This window comes from Pipra filicauda, unplaced genomic scaffold, assembly GCF_003945595.2.
Source record: "Pipra filicauda isolate LSUMZ 115617 unplaced genomic scaffold, ASM394559v2 scaffold245_size1146780_pilon, whole genome shotgun sequence".
Lineage (NCBI taxonomy): Eukaryota > Metazoa > Chordata > Aves > Passeriformes > Pipridae > Pipra > Pipra filicauda.
In genome coordinates, this window is record NW_024104360.1 from 620,499 (window position 1) to 639,866 (window position 19,368).

The 19,368-nt window shown below is 40.9% G+C and overlaps 1 protein-coding gene across 3 annotated transcripts in view; it reads right to left on the bottom strand.

The window, feature by feature from the left end:
- KCNQ3 (potassium voltage-gated channel subfamily Q member 3) overlaps window positions 1-19,368 on the bottom strand; it is a 199,346-nt gene that overhangs the window by 17,071 nt on the left and 162,907 nt on the right. For 2 of the 3 annotated variants that reach the window (XM_027712035.2, XM_039381880.1), the window contains exons 2-10: window positions 18,120-18,210; window positions 16,228-16,354; window positions 14,349-14,521; window positions 11,865-12,020; window positions 10,347-10,457; window positions 9,368-9,463; window positions 7,899-7,993; window positions 6,654-6,680; window positions 2,893-2,949 (exon numbers count right to left, since the gene is read on the bottom strand). In XM_027712035.2, coding sequence (XP_027567836.1) covers window positions 2,893-2,949; window positions 6,654-6,680; window positions 7,899-7,993; window positions 9,368-9,463; window positions 10,347-10,457; window positions 11,865-12,020; window positions 14,349-14,521; window positions 16,228-16,354; window positions 18,120-18,210 — 933 coding nt within the window. The remainder of the gene's footprint in view (window positions 1-2,892; window positions 2,950-6,653; window positions 6,681-7,898; window positions 7,994-9,367; window positions 9,464-10,346; window positions 10,458-11,864; window positions 12,021-14,348; window positions 14,522-16,227; window positions 16,355-18,119; window positions 18,211-19,368) is intronic. The other variant, XM_027712036.2, reaches the window with a different exon arrangement.

Below are 19,368 nucleotides of genomic sequence, written 5' to 3' on the forward strand. Positions count from 1 at the left end.
AATATGACAATTGTGTTCATAACCAGGCAGCCAGAGCAGTAGAATCATCAGAAAATAAATAATCAGCTTCACATCCAAAAATACAACAGTATGTTGTATACAAAAGAACCCAAAACAAAACCCAAGCTTCTTTCCAGATAATGACTAGTTGTCATCAGGAAAAGAAATGGACTTTATTCTCATTTCCAAGGGATGAAATCTGGATCTGCTGGGGTTTTTGTTTTCGTTGATCTTTTTTTGAAAAGACTTAGGCAACATTTGTTCTCATGACACAATCTCCTTCATTAAGGCAGCATGCGCATGGCTCAGTCCCGGGGTATGAAGCATGCGCAGGTCACATCATCCTCCATGAGAATGGCTAGGACAGTGGTTCCCACCCACAGCTTCATGTACTGCTGCCTGCCTCCTTCAAATCCTCCTGCTGGTGTTAGCTACTCTTCCTCCCCTTGGAACAGTGGGCCTGTTTCATTTGTCTCTCTTACATTCAATAAAACGTGATTCCCAGCTTCCAACACAGTTCCAGGAACATCCCAAACATGCTGCTAAAAATGCAGGGTAGTTTCTCTGACTACCTTGGATATGTTTCCATTGCTTGTCTTGTGTGCTATTGCATCCTCTCCCTCATGTGTTCCAAAACCTATGTGTTTGAAATGGGGGCCCAGGATGAGAATTCCTTAACTCTGTGGTAGATAAATAAAGGCAGGAAGGTGGAAGCAGTGCAGATAGCTTCTTCCTTCCTAAAGAAAAATTCAGCTCTCAAATTCTTTTTCCCCAAGAGCAGTGGGAATTATTTTGGACCACCTGAGGGATTAATTTGGTGGCTGGATATACAAGAGATGTCTGGCTTCTGCAGCACATGTTCTACCCTTGCTCAGAATAAAGAGTGGGAACCACTGAACTAGAAATACTTTTCCAGAAACAGACATGCAAAGAAACAATGCAGTTACATCCCATCATGCAAGCCAGATACTCTCCTCTCTGTCCTCTGCCTAGTATTGGAGTTTCATAAACAAATGGCACATGTATGAGGAGGAAAATAATAAATTAATGCTAACAGTGAATCAAACAGCCCTCTGCCATGTGTTTACCACTTTCACCTAACAAGAAATAAAAATAATCAGGGAATTTTTCCATATTTTTCACAGGTTAGCTAATCACTGGATTCAGTTAGTCTCAAGCAACTAGAAGCAAAAGGCAGTCATGTTTACTCCAATATTTGTATACCTTATCAGCTGAACTTATATGGGTGAAATTAGATTTGGAAAAAAAAAACATTCTGAATGACATTTCCAGAAGTAATCTGATTTGAACTCTTCTTAATAGAAATTAGAACAAAACTAATGTTATGAAGACAGACATGAATCCTGCAGTGAACGTGTTCAAATGATCTCTGAGAGTCCATGAGTTTCCTTAAGATAAAACAAAGAACATTCTGCACTTCCAAGGTACTTCTGAATTTTGGCCAATCAGCTTTCCCTTTTATTGAGTAACATTCTTTTCTGCAGAGAAGATCTCACAAAAATGTTTAATCTCAAAATAGTTGACCCCAACTTCCTGACAACTAAAATTGTCACTTTGCATCCTGAACCTTGAGGTCTAAATTTACAAGTTTCTAATGTCTGAGGAGGAAACATCCCTTCTAACTCAATACCTCATTGGTATTTAAGGCTGAGTGTGACTCCAAATCCAAACTCATCTACCACCCAGATTATCTACCCAGAAACAAGTCCAACTTGGGTTTAATTTTGATGCCCTTCAGAAAGAGAAAGAGACCTTGTGCACACTAAAGGCCTTTGCTTAGCCCCTTTTCTCATCCACACTTTCAAAAGTGATTGGGAATGGGTAAAAATAAACAATGTCACATAAATCTATGGGAAGAATAATCCAAATCCAATTCTTTGTCAAAACAGGATGGATATTTTTCACCAATGCATGCAGCCATTGTAGGTAGAAAACATATGGATGTTGACCCACTTGTTGCTTTGAAGTGAACATATCTCCATGTATCAACCACTAGAAAGCAAATCAAACTGCAAAATCAGTGTCTTCTGATCATTTTGTATGGGCAAATCACCAAATCAAGAAACAAAGAGCTTCACTAGCTGCTCTCCAAAAGTTGAAGAGCTTCAGCTAGAAAAGCTGAGTTGTGTGTTGATGATTTCATGTTTGTTGAATGAAGTGGAAATGAGAACAATGAGCTAAAGTTGAATGACAGCAAAGTGTTTGTATGAGATAGGATAAAATGTTTGACAATTCAGTCAAAATATTATTTCTAACGATATTTCTTTCTTATTCCTGAAATGAGAAGGATTATTTCTATGACTCTTTGAAGGAAGATAAAGTTCTTGCCCCTCATCTTAGGTCACAGTTCAGCAAGATATTCAAGCATGTCACTAACTTTTTCAGGTGATCAAAAGCATCCACTTCTTTTCCATTTGCTGAACCAAAACCTGCAAATACACATGCAAAGACGCTCTTCCAGTGAACTCAAATTCCAAGTAACTTGCATGAATTTGTGTTGGCAGGGTTGGGACTGCATAAGGAACAGTGTTTAGCTCTTACAGTATATATTTTTTACAGTAAATTTCAAAATGATTTGCAGAGTAGGTTAGTATCACTCCCATTCTATGAAAACAGAGAAAAGCACTTCTTTCTAAGCATATCATTGGGAGAGCCAGGATTATATTCCATATTTTCTGAACAGCAGAACAATTAACTATTTGCAAGGTCATGCAGCTTCCTTTTTATGCTTAATAACTTTTCAGTCTTATTGCCCCTTACTTTTGATGGTAGTAGGTGAACTACTGTAGTAAAAACAGAAAGTGCAGGCAGGGAATGGCATGCAAGAAATATGAAAAGAATAAGGCTCAACTGTTACTTGAATGTATATACCTAAGTTTTCTTGTGAGGCTTGATCCAAAGAATGACTCCCTACTAAACATGACATTACTGTAAAGTGAAGAAAAGTTATTAAGATGAGACGTTAATGATTACCCATGAAAAGCTCTATGAAAAAGAATGGGAACAGCCTTTCATTTGTAGTTAATGTAGTGTGGAGATCAGAGTGGCTTTTTTCTCCTTCCTGTTTTGGGCAGATGTATTAAGATGAAATGCTGACAGTGAAATTTTACACCTTGCAAAGTATGGCTTTATTTTCATTTTGTCGCTAACACTGACAATACAAAAATGCGCCACATTTTATGAATTCTTTCATACATAATAGGAAGGACTGGTACTGATTATGCCACTTAAAAAAAATGAATCAACTTTCCAAAGGCAGAGAAATATTATTTATCTTGTAGAGATAAGGAAACAGGGATAAATGACTTTTCTGCAATCACATAATAATAGATCAAGGAATGAACATGCTCTCCTGATGTCTAATTCTACAGCTGGAAAATGAGGATTAGGAACAGGACCCTAGGAGAAAGTTCAAAACTCTTCATTGAAATGCCTGTCTATTCAAGTGCTGAAGTTTCAACACTAGTCAAAATCAGTTGAAGAGCTGCTAACAACAGCACTGAAAAATTAGGCCCAATATTCATTACCAAACTTAGACATAAAAAGTTGGTTCAGAATAAACAATATATCCATCAAGCAAAGGCCCATCTTAAATGCAGGTCAGGCTACCAAATGTTTGCTAAATGATTTGCTGCACTCCAGTAGAAATGAGCATTAGTATCTTCTTCTCATAAATCTTCCTTCTTGAGAGCTGAACAGATGAAAAGGCTTTGCAATACTGGCAGAAGAGCAATTGCTACCTGAGATTTCATGGAGTTGGTAGGTTTAGGCACTGATTAAGGGAAAAAAAAAAGCTGGAGGCACCTCTGGCATAAAATCAGTAAACTCCCCACCAGTGAGCCATGGATAACACAGCCCCAGTTCCTCCTGGTTTGGGGAACTATACAGAGCCTATAGGGAAAATGCTATTCTTAACAGAGCTGCATCACATGTTCCTCTTCCCTTCATTGCTCACAGGACCCAGTCCAGCTCCAGGGCAGTCAATTGTCCTCTTCATCATATCTCATATCTTCACAGTTTTAGTTTAAAGGGAGCTTCAGTAAAGCCTTGAAGGGCTGCTGCCAAACCTCAATTGGTTTTCTACTATGACAAGTCGTTTCTTGCAGCCTTGCCTTGGGTTCCAACTTCCGAAGTGGACTCTTCCACTCTATGTGTCCTCTATATTTTTCCCAAATGGTCCAAGAACAAGGAGCTGTATGTAGCTGTGTCTTTTTCATAATGTCAGCTCCTGCTTCCAAGGAGTGATCATAGAAGGATCTGTCACAGTGTTTAACTCTAGAACTGTGGAGTTCCTAAAGAGTTTTCACACCACTCAGTAGAAACCCTGCCACTTAAAGTGCTCCCAATCCTCAAATTTTGAAACAGCCAGGTGTAATTTTTACCTTTATTAAAAGCTTCTGTGAAAGCTTTGGACCAATTCTTCTCTCTTCTTTATCAACCACTGATTAGACAATGCCATTTATTACTACAGCAACTTTCCCATTAAGTACCTAACTGATGGAAGAACCTGGAGACTGACGGCATTTATGGGCTGTTCTCTCCAGTAGTACCACGTTCCTTTATTGCTCATTTATTTCAGTACAGCCAAAGCACAAACTGCAGTGGAGAATGAGTAATACATTCTATACTAAATCACTGTAGGAGGAAGAAGACTTTCTTTTCCTTCTTTTTTTTTTTTAAATTATCTGGTCTGTAAATAAGAGTTTTATGAGAGATGGGTGGTAGGACTGTCAAAACAACCAGATTTTATGGCTCAGTCCCAGTTCTGCTGAAGTCAGTGGATGCTCCCACAAGTACCATCATTTGTCTGTTTACCTGGAGGGTTTCCAATGCCTTTAATTGAATGCTTCATTCCATAAACACATTCCTGCTAACAGGAAGGCTCCAAGGCAGGTTTACTGATGATTTTGCTGGAGGTTATTACATATGTAACAACATAAAAGCAAGATATATCCAGCTAGAATGAGGGGGCTTGGGATTATAGTTTTAAAGAGTTTGAGTTGTGAGTCATACTTTTCCATTTTCAATTCAGTGTGTCAAGATAAAATGATTTCTACTCATCTGAAAGCTACAGTAACTCAGAAACTACTCCACAAACTGTTTGGCTGCTGCAGGTTCAGGAGCTTCTCTGGGGGGCTGTGACCAACAGTCAACAGCAGCAGCCATTCACTTACCTAATTTTAATCTGCTGCTGCATGTGAGTCAGAACATTTTGACTCAAGGTATGGAATTACATGCTTAAAAGGATTTCAGCCCCTAAGCTCTCTCCTACATATTAAAAACCAGAATTCAGCTGTTGTTGACACTGCAGACGGCTGAAATCTCCAGACATCTATGTTAGTGACTGCTTAGCCTGGGCAGTGCCATGGATGTGGAGTACAAAAGATTCCTGAGGGTTCCCAAACTAGGTAGCTCCCATCCAGGCAGTCTTCGAGGAGTAGCAGGTTACCTCATGATTATGGTGGCAAGAGGGGGAAGACAACCTTTCCCAATAATTTGTCACTACAACACTTGCCTGTATTGTGAGAAAACTTGGTATAGGTTTTCCCTTTCTGTTAAAGGAGGTCTGAACCCTAAAAATTCAGAGAACAGCAAGTGTTAATATTTTTTTTCCAACTTCCTTTATTGAAGCTGTCGTGTGTTGCATGAAAAACAAACAAATAAAAGATAATTTTTCATCAGGCCAGGGACTGGAACTCAAGCCTGACCTCTGACTAACATTTTTCAAATATTGCTACAATTCTTGTTCCTTTTCTCTACACTGTAAATGGGGATACAAACAGACCTAGCTTCAGCAGGAGTCTGTGGAGCTGTTTTTCTTTTAATTGCTATTGAATTTCATTATGGATGATCCATTGATAACAGTCTAGATTAAACTTTTGCCTCAGAATTACTGTATGTGCCTTTGACTCTTCTACTTAGCTGAAGAGGATTATAAATATACCATTTCCATTTGAGACCTTGCAGGTTGACTGACAATGACTGCTCTGCTGCAGTCTTCAGTGACTGACCAGTATTAGGATTGATGACTCCTTCATTTTCATTGCTTGTAAATTCCCCAGTGTGATGGGGAGCTTTCTCATTTTTTTCAGCAGGGGTGGGACCAAAGCCTCAAATTTAATGTAGCTTTTACAGTACTGCCAGAGAGATTGACTATCCTGCTGTTCCATCCGAGACATCCATCTTAGTATTTATTGTTAAGAAATCTTTGCACATGGTAAATCAACAGAGACTTCATCCCTTACACCAGAACATTGCTCTATGCAAGACTATGAAACAACAGCATGAAGCAGAACTTTAAATTCCCCTCAGACCAGCCTGGATGCTAAACTCTGGCTCTATGTCACGGATCAGAAGAAATCTAGACCATGATTAATCATAACAAACAATAAAGCTGTTTACAGACAATCAGCAAGCAACACTGCCTTTGTACAGTTAGCATTTTAGCTGTGTTGTTATATTTGGAAAAAAGCAAGCAGTTAGAAAATGGATTGGTTAATAATTTTTATGGCTACCTGTGGTGTTAGTAGCATGTTTTGGTTAACAGCTCATGAATCCACAAAGAACTATTTAACTTGCGTCCTCCAATAACTGTATTAAAACATATATATAAAATAATGGCACCTACATACCTGGCAGTACCATCCAATTGCTCTTTCCTTTTATAGAAGAGAGGAAGCATTACAAGAAAGCAAGGAAAAAGGAGTCATATAATAAATTCAGCAATTTTTTAAATATAAATTACTAATCTACTGCTAATAGATTATACATCTTTTGTTCTGTGACCATAACTGACAGTAGAATAAAAGCTATATTTTCAACTAGCCATAAAGCAAAGAAAGTGATATAGATTCCTGAAACCAATCTGTGATGCTTAGATTGGCAATCCAGTCTTTGGTGAGAGGTGATCTCTTTTGCCCTCTCTCCCAGAGCCTTATTTGCAAAACACCTATTAAATTTCAGGTTATGTTCAAATCAGAGGAACCTACATACAGTGAACAAGCTTGAAGTCACAGTAATTAGTCTGGACTCTTCACGAGTCTGAGAATTCTCCTCTAAAAAAAGCCTGAGGTCCAGAAACCCTCTAGAAATTTCTCCATAATGGAAAAGGTGAGAATAGGCAGATAGTGAGAAAGGCTAAAGAAAAGGAAAGACATGTACTGAACCTTAATTAAACACTTATGGTGGGTTTATTTTTAGAGGTTTCCTTTTTGAAGTATATGAAATTGATCCTAAGAAATATATTGCAAATAAAACAAAGAGTTAGTATTTGCAATTTGCACTTTGTGAAGGCAGGAGCCTGAAACTTTTTAGGTCAGTTTTGAGCAACAGCTGGAGCTGCAGTATTAGTGCAGTGGGCAGAACTTACATGTGGAGAGCTCTGTTTGAGCCAAGCACTAGTTTAAGGGCACTTTTTTTTCTGAATGAGGCCCAACAGCAAGTCTAGAACGAAAGCTTAAAACATTAACTTGGATAAGTAATTTCTATTATTAGCAACTGATAATCTATTGCTAAAATCTCGGCTTTCATAGGGCCATATAGGTTTTTAAACAACATTTTAAAATTTAAGACCTGAGTGTGAGAAAGGTGCCTGTTTGACAGGCAAGAAAAACGAGAATCAGACAGACTCATGGCCATAAACACATGAGCATCCATTATATCTGAATGTCTTTATGTGTGGAATGCTTTCCAATAAACTCAGAAGTGATGAATGAAATAAAACCACAACCTCAGAAGAGTTTCCTTTTCCTCAGAACAGTTTTCTGGGAAATATTTGTTACCTACAAAAGCCTCATTGATATGTGTAAAGTCTGTGTTTCCTGTCCTGGCTGATACTTCATAGAAAATGATGACGGAGAGGCGGACAATGCACTTACCTGAAAAATGGAAATGATACAATTGATTCATAAAACCTCCAGGTAGCAACTAAATCAATCCTGTTGGGGTTAGTAGCATAGTATCTCCAAGCAGCCTGAATTACAGGGGAGAGAAAATAATTAGTGTCAAGTAAAGCTATTCCCCAGGCTGATTGCAGCCAGACTTTCAAAGAACACAACAATGCACCTGAGTGACTATCTAGAAATTAATTACTAATCAGCCATACCAAATGAGTAGCACTATATGGTACAACTACTGACACTGGATTATGATCTAGGAGGGCTGTAAAGGACACAGAACATGGAGAGAACCACCAATATCAACATGACATTACATTAGACTAAACTGGTTTTATTCTCCTTTCTGAGAGAGAAAGAGCTTAAAGAGCTTCAAGTGCTGCTGGACTTGTGCAGTAATTCTGGAAGTGCTTAAGATAGTTTATTACCTAATGTATCATCAGAGGAAATGTTGCTGAGCGATTTTCTATTTCAACATTTAGCTCCAATCAAAATTCTCCAAAGAAAATTCTTTAAGCACATACCTAAAACCCACTGTAGCTAAGCAAACTACCTGCTAAGGGAAGATGCTTTGATTTAAAAGATGAATTCCATTCACAACTCATGACTGCAGATCCTTCTGTTTGCTAAAGAGTGTTTTTAATGAGAACAGTGTAATATGCCACTCAGTCTGTTTATCATGAGGACTGGTTTGATCCTGGGCAGTCCTGAGCACCAAAACTTTCATCTGATATCACAGAAACTTTCTCTATCCCTCTGTAAAAATGCTTCTATTTCCTTCACTGCCATCAGGATGCGCTCCATATCTAGTAACTCCTGTCAAACTTCTCAGCACCAAGACTAGTAATTTTAAGCTTAATTTTCTGAATTAATAATAAAGGCTGTAACTGAAATCCAGGTGAGCTAAGGACTCTCTTCCCAATGAATTCTCAGATCATTCAGTGACATAACAGAAGATCCAGAGTGTGTTTTAGTTTTTTAAAACCACACATTCTATTTATTTGCCTTGATTGAAACAGTCGCTGTCTATTGTGTTACTTCTATTGCTGTTTTCACATCAATACCAGCGTAACTTTGTTTGCACATAAAAGCACTCTCTCAAGGGAACTAACAAAACCTGTATTTTGGAAAGAATATGTTTTCAACAGCTTGTTTTCTGTGATTTTGTGGCACTGATGCAGAAGTTAGTTGGTTTCCAGAACCTAGCAGATGAGACCCTTTCTTTAAAGACGTTTTTCTGAAAGATATTCTGGGAGTTGAACAATTCCTCAAAAACTGCAAGGACCCCTGGATTATCTAGCTCGGTGTGAAAAAAATAACAAACACAGCTTCCCACATCCTGGAATGGGAAATGAGAATTTGGGCAGGGGAGAAGTGGTGGCCCTTTTTAACATGATTGAGCAGTCTTCATACACAACACTTTCTCAAGGAAAGCGTAAGTGGCTGCAAACCTGAATGAGTTCAGCTGCTGGCTTTCTTCTTTTCTCAAAATGTTTTTGACGATGTTGCTCCTGGACCTTCAGTGCCAGCCCTGAGCCCAAAATGCCCTGAAAACACAGAGTGATACAAGATTTTAGAGAATTCTTAGAAAAAAATGGATTAATGATGAGAAGAAACAGGTCTGTGGGGGGAGATTGAGACAGCATGTCTTTTCCGCTGCTCCACTCATAAGACAGGAGATGTTCATGGTCTTCTCAAGGACCACAGACCATTTTAAGGTCCTTGACAGGCTTCTTCAATGTCTACTGCCTTTCCAAGCTGGAGGTGTCCATGTGGTGTATTACTTCACGCTCAGGGCAGAGTGAAACTGTGTTTTGTGGTACAAGAGCTATGCTAAACCATACTCTGGATTTGGGTGTGCAGGACTTGCCATCCTCTGTGAAATTCTTTCCAGGTCCCGATGTAAAGGAAAAGTATCCTAAAATCTGGGCTTGGGACACTTTCTGTTGCTATTCAGCCCATCTCACTCAGATCTTGTCTCATTCTCACCTGAGGACTTTGCTGGCAAGGGAAATACAAGGCTGGGTAAGATGGGCCCAATTCTAATTATCAAAACAATAGGTTGTAAATCCTTCAAAAATATGTCTTGTGGGGCCTATGTCAATACCAGTAAACTAACATGTGCCAGGGTACAGTCTCATGAACTACCTTGTGATTTCCCAGACTGTTCACTTGCTGGATTAATTCTGTTTGTGTGCCAGCCAGCACTGTCAGACAATGCCCACCCATGATTTGACGAGTAGTGGGGGTGGTATATTACTCTATGCAAAGTTGGGAAGAAACAGGTTTAGTTTACTGATATAGACACCCTCAAGTCTCTGAATTAATTCTTAAAAGGGGATTTGGTTCTACAGAAAGTTCGCTTTATGGTTTTTTTTGCAAGTCCACAGCACTGGGCTGTGTCTAAGAGAGGAGGGGAAAGGTACTTACTGCAGGAAGAGCAAAGAAAGACACTCCAATGAGAGAGAAGGTAGCTGCAATCAGCCGTCCCTCCCATGTTTTGGGGGTCTTGTCGCCGTACCCAATCGTAGCCAGGGTGATCTGTGGGCAGAATGAACAGGACTCCCCATGAGAAAAAAAAGCCAACAGCTCTGCTTTAAATGTCACCACAAAACCTTCATAACTCACTTTGCTCTGTGGGTGCTCATGCACAGCTCCTTGAAATAGGATCTTGATGATGGGCCAACCAATTTTCTTTAATGGTGTCACAGTCCCAAGGCATTGCACGGAGAATGCATTTAGTCCTGAAGCAGCTGCCTCTCTAGGATGCATTTGCTGCCAGGGAACTTCATGGGACATTGCCTGTACAGTGAGTTTCCCGCCCACCATCAGTGCACAGTTAGGAATGGGACTTGCCAGTTAACAACTTACAGGCCTTTAACAATCAGTCAGGACGAGCTCTGTGTGAGCTCCTGGTCTTTTAAAAACAAAGACGACTTTGTGAAAACTTACTCCTTTCCTTCTCAGTTGCTAATTTCCAATTGTGTACCTTTTCTCACCAGTGAGACTCTGTCTAAATGTCCTGGATATGAAAGGATATGAAAACATCCAGGTGTTCTATGCAACAGTACCTTTTGACTAATAATGGGGAGGTTGGGGAGATGCGGGGAAATATCTTGCCATTTATGAGTGAACTACATTAAATAAAAAATAAGCTGCTGAATTTTAGTTACAGCATTACATAGGATTCTCTGACTATCAGTAGCAAAGCAACATGAATGCTGGAATGACAGGAATATTTTGTGATCAAATAAGTTAGTGATGTAAACCAATAGTCCTCTCTTCATCAGAAGAGACAAGAACAGATGTATCAAAGGTCCCTCTTGTTCAGCATCCTATTACCTGATTTTTGTGGAATACATGTAAGACATGAGAATTGTTGAGTTAACCTTTCCAGAAATATTTTTCTACTTCCTGCATCTGAATCCAGAGACATCTTCAGTCACTGGCTCCTTAAGAACCAAACTTCCATGAATGTCTACCTCAACTGCCCAAACTTTTGGTGCTCTTTGCTTGTCCAACAGAACCATCCATTGGCAGCTCTGATTCTGCCATTTTCTGAGGGATGCAGCTCCCACAGGCAGGACACTGCTTTCATGAGAGCCAGGTCTTCCATAGGCATAGTGCAGTTGTACCTGAAGAGATATTCCTCTAAAAGAGAGGGTTCCCAGAAGCCAGGAGCACAGACTGATTTCTGAAGGAGGTTTAAGCACCTAAGGGCCTTTGTCTGACTGAAAATCAACCTGAAAATCAACCTGAAAATCAACAGGGATGTAAGTTCTGTTATTTGGTTGTAGGGTCACCCCTACTTTGGTAATTTTACACAGGTAACATGCCTTTTACCCAAATACAGCAGCCCTTGCACTATAGTCTCTAACATCAACATCTTATCTCTTCTTGGGTATGGAGTTTTTAAGAAGGGGATAAGGTATTTTTGGAGTCACTTACCAGTCCCCACCACAGTGCATCTGCATAGGTTTCAAACTCTTCTTTCATCTCCACTCCATTAGCATCTTTTTCAGGAACATCTTTTTCAACCAGATAAACAAGAAACGAGGATAAGATGAGCGTCAAGAACCCTATGTACCAAGCAGTGATGAGCTCCTGCAAAAGAAACAGATGGACATGAAGGGGCTGAAAACATCCTCAATACCCACAGTAGCAGAGTAAACATCAGGAGGAGAGAGAAGCACACAGGGTAACAGCAGAGCTGTCACTGCTGGCTTGGTCACAGACCCTGCCCAGCCCAGCTCAGCACTCAGTGGGAAATAATGCAGAGATTTACAAGAATTAGCCCTTACATGGCATCTTCCTGGGGAACAGCTCAGAGCAATCTGCAGTTGCAGTTCTGCGTAAAGCTGGGCTAAGGATGTAGCTGCACCCGTGACACAGCTGCTGCAGGCCTCTGTCCCTGACCTTGGCTCTTCACATCCCTTCTGCCCCTGGCTTGGTCAGTCTTAGCCAGCAAATCACAGCTCTGCCCTCTCCCTCCCTCCAGAGAGCCACAGCTGCAGGATGTGGGTGGAAGTGGCAGCTCCACAAAACCCCTGAAGCTTGAGGAGTTTGAAATATTGGATAGTGTTAGGCCGTTTCCCATGAGAACAGTAAGGCTAATTGGATGTTCCCATGGACACAGCCTTGAGTTTTAAGGAGTACAAGGACAAAGCTGTCTGTGTGCAGGTGTTACATTCCTAAGTGTTTTTGCAAGAATATATTTATATTATGTGTGTGAGAAAGTAGAGGCAAGCGAGCTCAATAAAGGCTGCCTGCTACGCTGAGCAGACTGACACCTCTTGTGTCATCACTCTGTTCGTGTGTGTGTGTGTGTGTGTGTGTGTGTGTGTGTGTGTTCTTTTCTTCACAGACCGAAACCTATCAACAGATACCCCACGACAGCAGGATGCAGTTCCTTCTCTTTAGCCATATCAAAGTGGATTCCATCATGAATGAATGATGTTTTCAACATGAATTCATGCAATAAGAACAGACCTTGAAAAGCATCTGTGTGAAAACAAAACCTGAGCCTTCCTGTTTTAGGGAGAGTGACTGAAGTGGAGTATGTGTCTAATCCTACTGAGGTGGGAGATGAAGCTACCCAAGTTAAAATCCCAACAATGTCTGATACAAAGAAGAAAAAAATTTGGTGAAGTTTTTCAAAAGTGGTTGAAAAAATCAATATTCCACTTAATTTTATGAGAACTGTATTGGAAGAAAAAAAAATAAAGCATTCAAGCTGAGAACTTCAAAATTGAATCTTGAGATAAGTGAACTTTCTCAGCTAATTTCTGGTGTGCAATCATAGAAGAAAACTGTTAGCAAAATTATTTCTTCATTGTCTCCAATAAAGCAAAGTTCTTAAACCCCTTCTTATCTCTCTGAGCCAGCTGAGATCCAAAGGGTGGTGGTGGGCAACCAAACAAGCAGCATGTGAATGAAATTCCACAAAATGAAGCCTTAAACAATTTCTAAACAATGTCTTTGCTACAAACTTCTTCCATGATCTGTTTCCCAGGAAACATTTTTGACTCTGTTTATGTGCCACCTGCCTTGTAGCAAGTTTATACAGGGAAGAAACAGAAGCTGGTAAGCAATGAAGCAAGGTGGGTATCCCCATCAGCCACCATGCAGAAGCAAAGTCTAATTATGCTGTACCAGCTGGCATTTTAATTTTCAAACCCCTCTAAAATGTCAGGAATGTCACTCATGGATAAGAAATAGCAGTATGTAGCACAGAGTCTATGTAATTTTTTTACACCCTTTGCAGATGAGAAATCTTATCTAGAGGATTATTATGCAGATAGTTTTTAACTTGTAATAATGTTTTGTGAAAATGCAAGAACACAAGTATCTGTCTGGTGCGAGACAGGGTGTGTCTGACTACAGCATCAAGTTAGACCAAAGAAAGATGATTTTAGAAATTTTCCCTGTCTCAGTTCACACTGTGTGCATTTCTGTATTGTCTGACCCATGCTTACACAGAAAAATTCTACCAGTAGTTCACTCTGAAACCACATTTCTGCTAATCAGCCTCTTGCCATCCCTTTGGAGTCCTGCTCCATCTGTTGATCAGACAAGTCTGAGAAGCCACTACAAACACGTTGCAGCTTCGCAGGCATTTCTGTCAAAGATTTCAGCATCTTTCACCATTAAAGGGTTGTCCCTGCTCTCATTCAGTGTAAAGGCAAAATTTCTGTTGTAAAGTGTGGGAATGAACATACTCTCCCTTCCCAGCACCACTATTGAGTGGAGAAGGGTAAAACAAGGGGCAGAAATGGTTCAGAGAAAGGAAGAGGGAATAAAACTTAAAGAACAAAACTATTTTTGGAACTACTAAACATAATCCCAAGGCATTGCTGTACCTGTGTATCCGTTCTCTTTTCCCTCAATCTTTCTCCCCAAGCCCCAGTTGAGCCCTGCAAGCTCCTCACTTACTTTGCTATGTGCACAAATAGCTGATCCTAAAAGTTTCCAAGTGCCGCCTCGCCTGTCCATTCGGAGCATCCGTAGGATCTGAAGGAAGCGGAGGCTTCTGAGAGACGTGGCCAGAACATTGCCCTGGTTCCCAACAGCAACCACTGGCACTGAAGCAATCAGCACAAAGATATCTGCAAGGTGAAAAGAACAAAGCCTGCCAACGAGAGTGGCCCTATCACCTGCTTCTTAATCCCATCTGGTTGTGCTGAAAATTTCCCATGGCAAATTTTGAAGCTGCCTGGAAATGCCTGCTCTTTCCAATTAAACAGATATCTGCACCTGCCACACAGGCAGCATCACAAACAAAACCTACCGGAAAGCCTCGGCATCTGTTTACAGATTGATGCACTGGACTTGAGACTCTGTCTGAGCCTGCTTAGGGATGCACAGAAACAGTGTCCTAAGGCTGACAGAAAAACAGACTTTTATTCATCTGCACCACAGGAACACCACAGTGAACAGGTCGGCAGACGAGAAATTCAGTTTTGATGGTACACCTAGTATTTGATTCTTTTGGCTGAGTTTTCTCATTAAAATCTCCAAGCCAGTGCAATTTTTTTTTTTGTTAAGTGCTCACAGGACCAATTTGCTGATCAACTGAAGAGGTTTGAAATGCAAAATCACATCACTTCTTGTTTTTTTCTCTTTTCCTTGTTTCCCTCTTGCTTTTTGGTTCTATACACATACAAGAAGAAAGTGGTACCAAACAGCTTCAAACATGCTCTGGGCATATATAAATAATAATATATAATTTAGAATAACATAAAATTTATAATAATATAAATTGTCTTTATATTCTATTTCCAGCCAAAAAGAGGGAATTTCAGATTTATTCACTTCCAATCATTCTCAAAACAAATTTGCAGCAGTGATAAATGAGAGATGATATTAATAAGTCCAAAATATTTTCTGTTCTTTACCCAGATATCAATGAAGATCCATTCTCAGAAGTGAGATGGCAATTTTACCAAGAAGGCATGAGACAGGGTCAATCCCATTTGCTCACACCACACTCTGCTGACTTCACAAACCTATTAGAAGTATAAGATGTATCTATACAACAGTAGAACATAAAAGAGCACTACCAAATTGAGGATAGCATAGATGCACAAACAAAATTTGTTAAAATTTTGTCTACAATTTAGACTCAAGAGGTGAACAAAAGGAGGGCGAGGGAAGAGAGGTGTGTATTCATGTGGCACCACAGCTCCCCAGAGTGCTGTGTGCTGTACAAATGAATGAATGGGGACGTGCAAGACAGGTGCTTGGGAGTGAGCTCCTAAATACTGGCTGGTTGGTCTGTGGTTATGATGAGGAGTTGCAGGAGGGGATTCAAACATGAATAATGAGTAGTTTTATGGATAGTAATAGGCAGTGCCTTCCAAGCCTGAAAGACAACATAGGTGAAATCACAAAGATACTTGTTTGCAAATGCAGACTGACAATACAACGATAAAACACAACGCAAACATGAAAGAGGGCTGGGGAAGATGGGATGGGGTTGGGATCTGAAGTCGTTTGAAACTGAAGGCAGAGAGTCTTTTTGGGGATGAGTTTAAGAAAAATGCAGTGGGACTCAGGACAAGGACAATGTGTTTGAAGAGTAGAAGGATTCATTTTTTTTCTCACTGACTAGATACCCAAGTGTCTCTCAAATTAATTATTGCTGGCTACTTCAAAAAACTATTCCAAGCAGGACACAGGTCCTAGCATAAAGGGCAGATCTGATTTCAGTGCTCTTTGCACTGCCACTCACCAGTTCTTCGACATTCCCCAAACTGGCTTAGAAGAAAAAGGACAATAACAGAGAAAATAGTAGTAGAGAGCTTGTGCCTACCCAGCATGCACAAAGGCTTCCTGGCGAATTTGAGTCTCCCCCTCCATCCTTTGTAGCGACAGCAACAGCCAGCAGCCCAGATTCTTAAGGCAAACTCTGCTCCAAAGATGAAAATGGCAAAAGTTTCCTGTATCAAGACACAAACTAAATTGTTAGTCTTATAACAAGTTTTGCAGTAATTCTGGACAGAAGGTCCCGAAGGAAATAGCTGAAGGAAATGAGGCACAAGTGTTAGGATATGTGTGAGAGAGAGAGGAAAAAAAGTGGAGGAAGAATACAGGTTGATGAAAGAGGCAAGGCAAAGTGGGAAATGCCTTTCCAGCCTTCTAAATAGTCTGCAGGAGGAATTTGCCCCTGCTGTTGGGTAAATGTGAAGTGCTCACCCTGCCTTAATGTAAGGGCAATTACTTCACAGAAAGAACTCGTTCCACACAAAAGGGGGAGATATATGTGAGTGGTGACTGCAAAGTCCTCAGTGCACTCTATACCCGTAACCCAGGATTACCCACCAGCAGCTCATTCATGCAACCATATCTATAGAGACAGGACAGGACACAGTATATTCATAGGGTGATAAATTTAAGGCAATGATAAAGACATATATAGGACAAATTTAAGGCATGTATTGTTCCCCTAAATTTTTGGTGGACAAAAAAATGGGTTTTTCCACCTTGCTCAATAACCTTTCTAAGTATGGGGAGGGAATGGGGAGGAGAGGGCTTCTCTGAGGTGCTCAGCAGAGATGGGCCAAGGGCAGCTTGGGCACGTGGTTACTCTTCCTCTCTGTGAAGAGCTGGCAAGGAGGAAAGGGGCACTTTTCCTCATGCTCAAACCCACAGCTCCTGGATGCTTCTGAAAACCGCTGAGAGCCACAAACAAACAAGCACAGAAGGAAGAAAAATAACCTCAGGCTTTTTTAAAGGTGAAAGATGGGCTATAAGCAGGGTAACAGAGACCAAAAGCAAGTTTCACATTCCCTAAGGGATGAGGGTGTTTTCATATAGGCACTTTTTGAGAAGGAACATGCAAGGGGAATTCACTTTTCGTTCCTTCTGGCATTTTGCTGTTGCTCAGATATACATGCCTCTGGGGGTACAAGGGGAAAGACAAATTGAGACCCCAAAATTAATTTTGCTGGGGATATTTTAGACAAGGACAGGTTAAGCGAGATGTTGTGCTCTCTATTTCATGACAGCTATGGGAGAAGAGGAAGTTCACTGTTAAGGTCATTTTCATAAAACTTTGAGTATGCCATGTTTATACTTAGTGTGGGGGGGTGTTCTCTATTTTTTAACTCTTCTGCCAAATGGGAGGCCTACAAAATAAAGTCTTGAGCATGAACTTCAACAGTCATAGAACCAGCATTCTGGAATATACAGAGAAAGGAATGTATTTGCTGCAAATACATTTTGTCTCAGAGGCACTGCCTGCAACAATTTCAGTTATGCTGTTATTGGGCACAAGCATGAGTCTGATTCTGATGACCTCCCTTGAAAGAAATACTGGGATTAGTAGACTACTATAGAGAGAATCAAAATATTTGAAAGATCCCCCCAAAAAATAGTTTTCAAATGTGCTTAGGTCTGGCATGGTTAATAGGAAATTTACTGATAATTTGATGGAAGGACTGTTAGGCAAATGCTCAAAAGCCTCAGGCTGGTATTTTTCCTCTCATTTTCTTTTTACTCAGGAACTTCACTTTCTTTTTAATCAGTTTTTGTTGACAATGGACTGGGAACTCTTCAGTAGGTAAGTGTATAGTCACTGCTCCAGGACCAATGGCAGAAACCTTATGACATGCAGAGCTGGGAGTAAGTTTCCATCCCTGCTGATGGGGCTGATTTCAATTCAAGGGTGTTACTGGAGTGAAGCACCAGCCACAGTCAACTTACCAGCAAGAGGAGCCAGTCTCCAGAAACAGTTTCATACTCCTTGAAAGTTGTCAGGACAGCTAAGATCAAACACCCCAAGACAATCAGAAACCTGGAATGAAATAAAAGAAAAAAACACAGCATTGTTACCCTTCTCTGTATTTGAATTGGAGATATTGCCTATAAAATCCATCAGGGGATGGCCCCTTCCTATTTGTGAGCAGAGAGATGGGCTGTCATGGTTTGAGAGCCCCAAAATCCAATTCCCTAGTTCTAGCCCCCCTCCCACATCTCAACCCAGTGTGAGATGGGTTTTCTAGACACCACACAAGACTCAAAATGGGGGGAAGGGATTATATATTACAATGACTGTACAAAATAAATACTACAATACATTATATACAATCTTAGCTATCTCTACCATGACATAAAAGTATTTACAATGGATCAAATCTCTTCTCCCCTCCAAATAAAAGTCCAGAAGGGAAGAAGGAAAAGATCCTTTCCACTCTCAGAGCAGCATTGTCTCTAGGGCAACAGGTTATCTCTTTTCTTCCCTGCAGCAGCTGTAGCTGGATCTCTGCCAGTACACACGAGGGGGGTATCCAAGCCCCTCGGCCCATCATCTCCAAGTGAGGGTCTTCTCTTCCATAGGCTGTGTTCACCCGGGCAAAGGTCACTTCACCACGGTCATATCAACGAAGTACAGGGGTCTTCGTGACGGTCCGTATCTTCAGGGGATTCAAGCCCCTTTGCAGAGCTCTGTGCTCTGTTTCAAGGTAGCGGGGGGGGTAAAGGTCACCCCCTCCGCATTCCTTCTCTGAGCTTTTCAGCTCTTCTCTCTGGTGCTGCAGCACTCCAGAACTCTTCTCAAGTAAGAGTCCATCCTCCTCCTCTCTCTAGGAGGGGTCTCAGAGGGGTTTGGGGTCTTTTGGTTCAGTTCTTACCCCAAAACTCTGTCTCTATCCATAGAGCTTAGTCCTGCTCTCTCTCTGCTGCTGGCTTTCTCTCTCAGACAACTCTGTGTCTTCCTGCTCGGCTGCATGTTCATTTACTGCTTCTTCAGTTCTTATCTGTTGTCTCTCTGCCACCATTTCTCCGTCCACCGCTGCTCTGCCGCCGCTCCATCTGCCCACTCACAATGGAGAAAACTTCTTCAGCTTTCAGCTACAGACACTTAGCCCAGTCTTACACTGTTCCAAGTCCCTGTAGCCCCCCAGGGGCTGGGGGGGCCAGAGCCCCCAACGGGGCTCCTGCCCCTTCTCCTCGT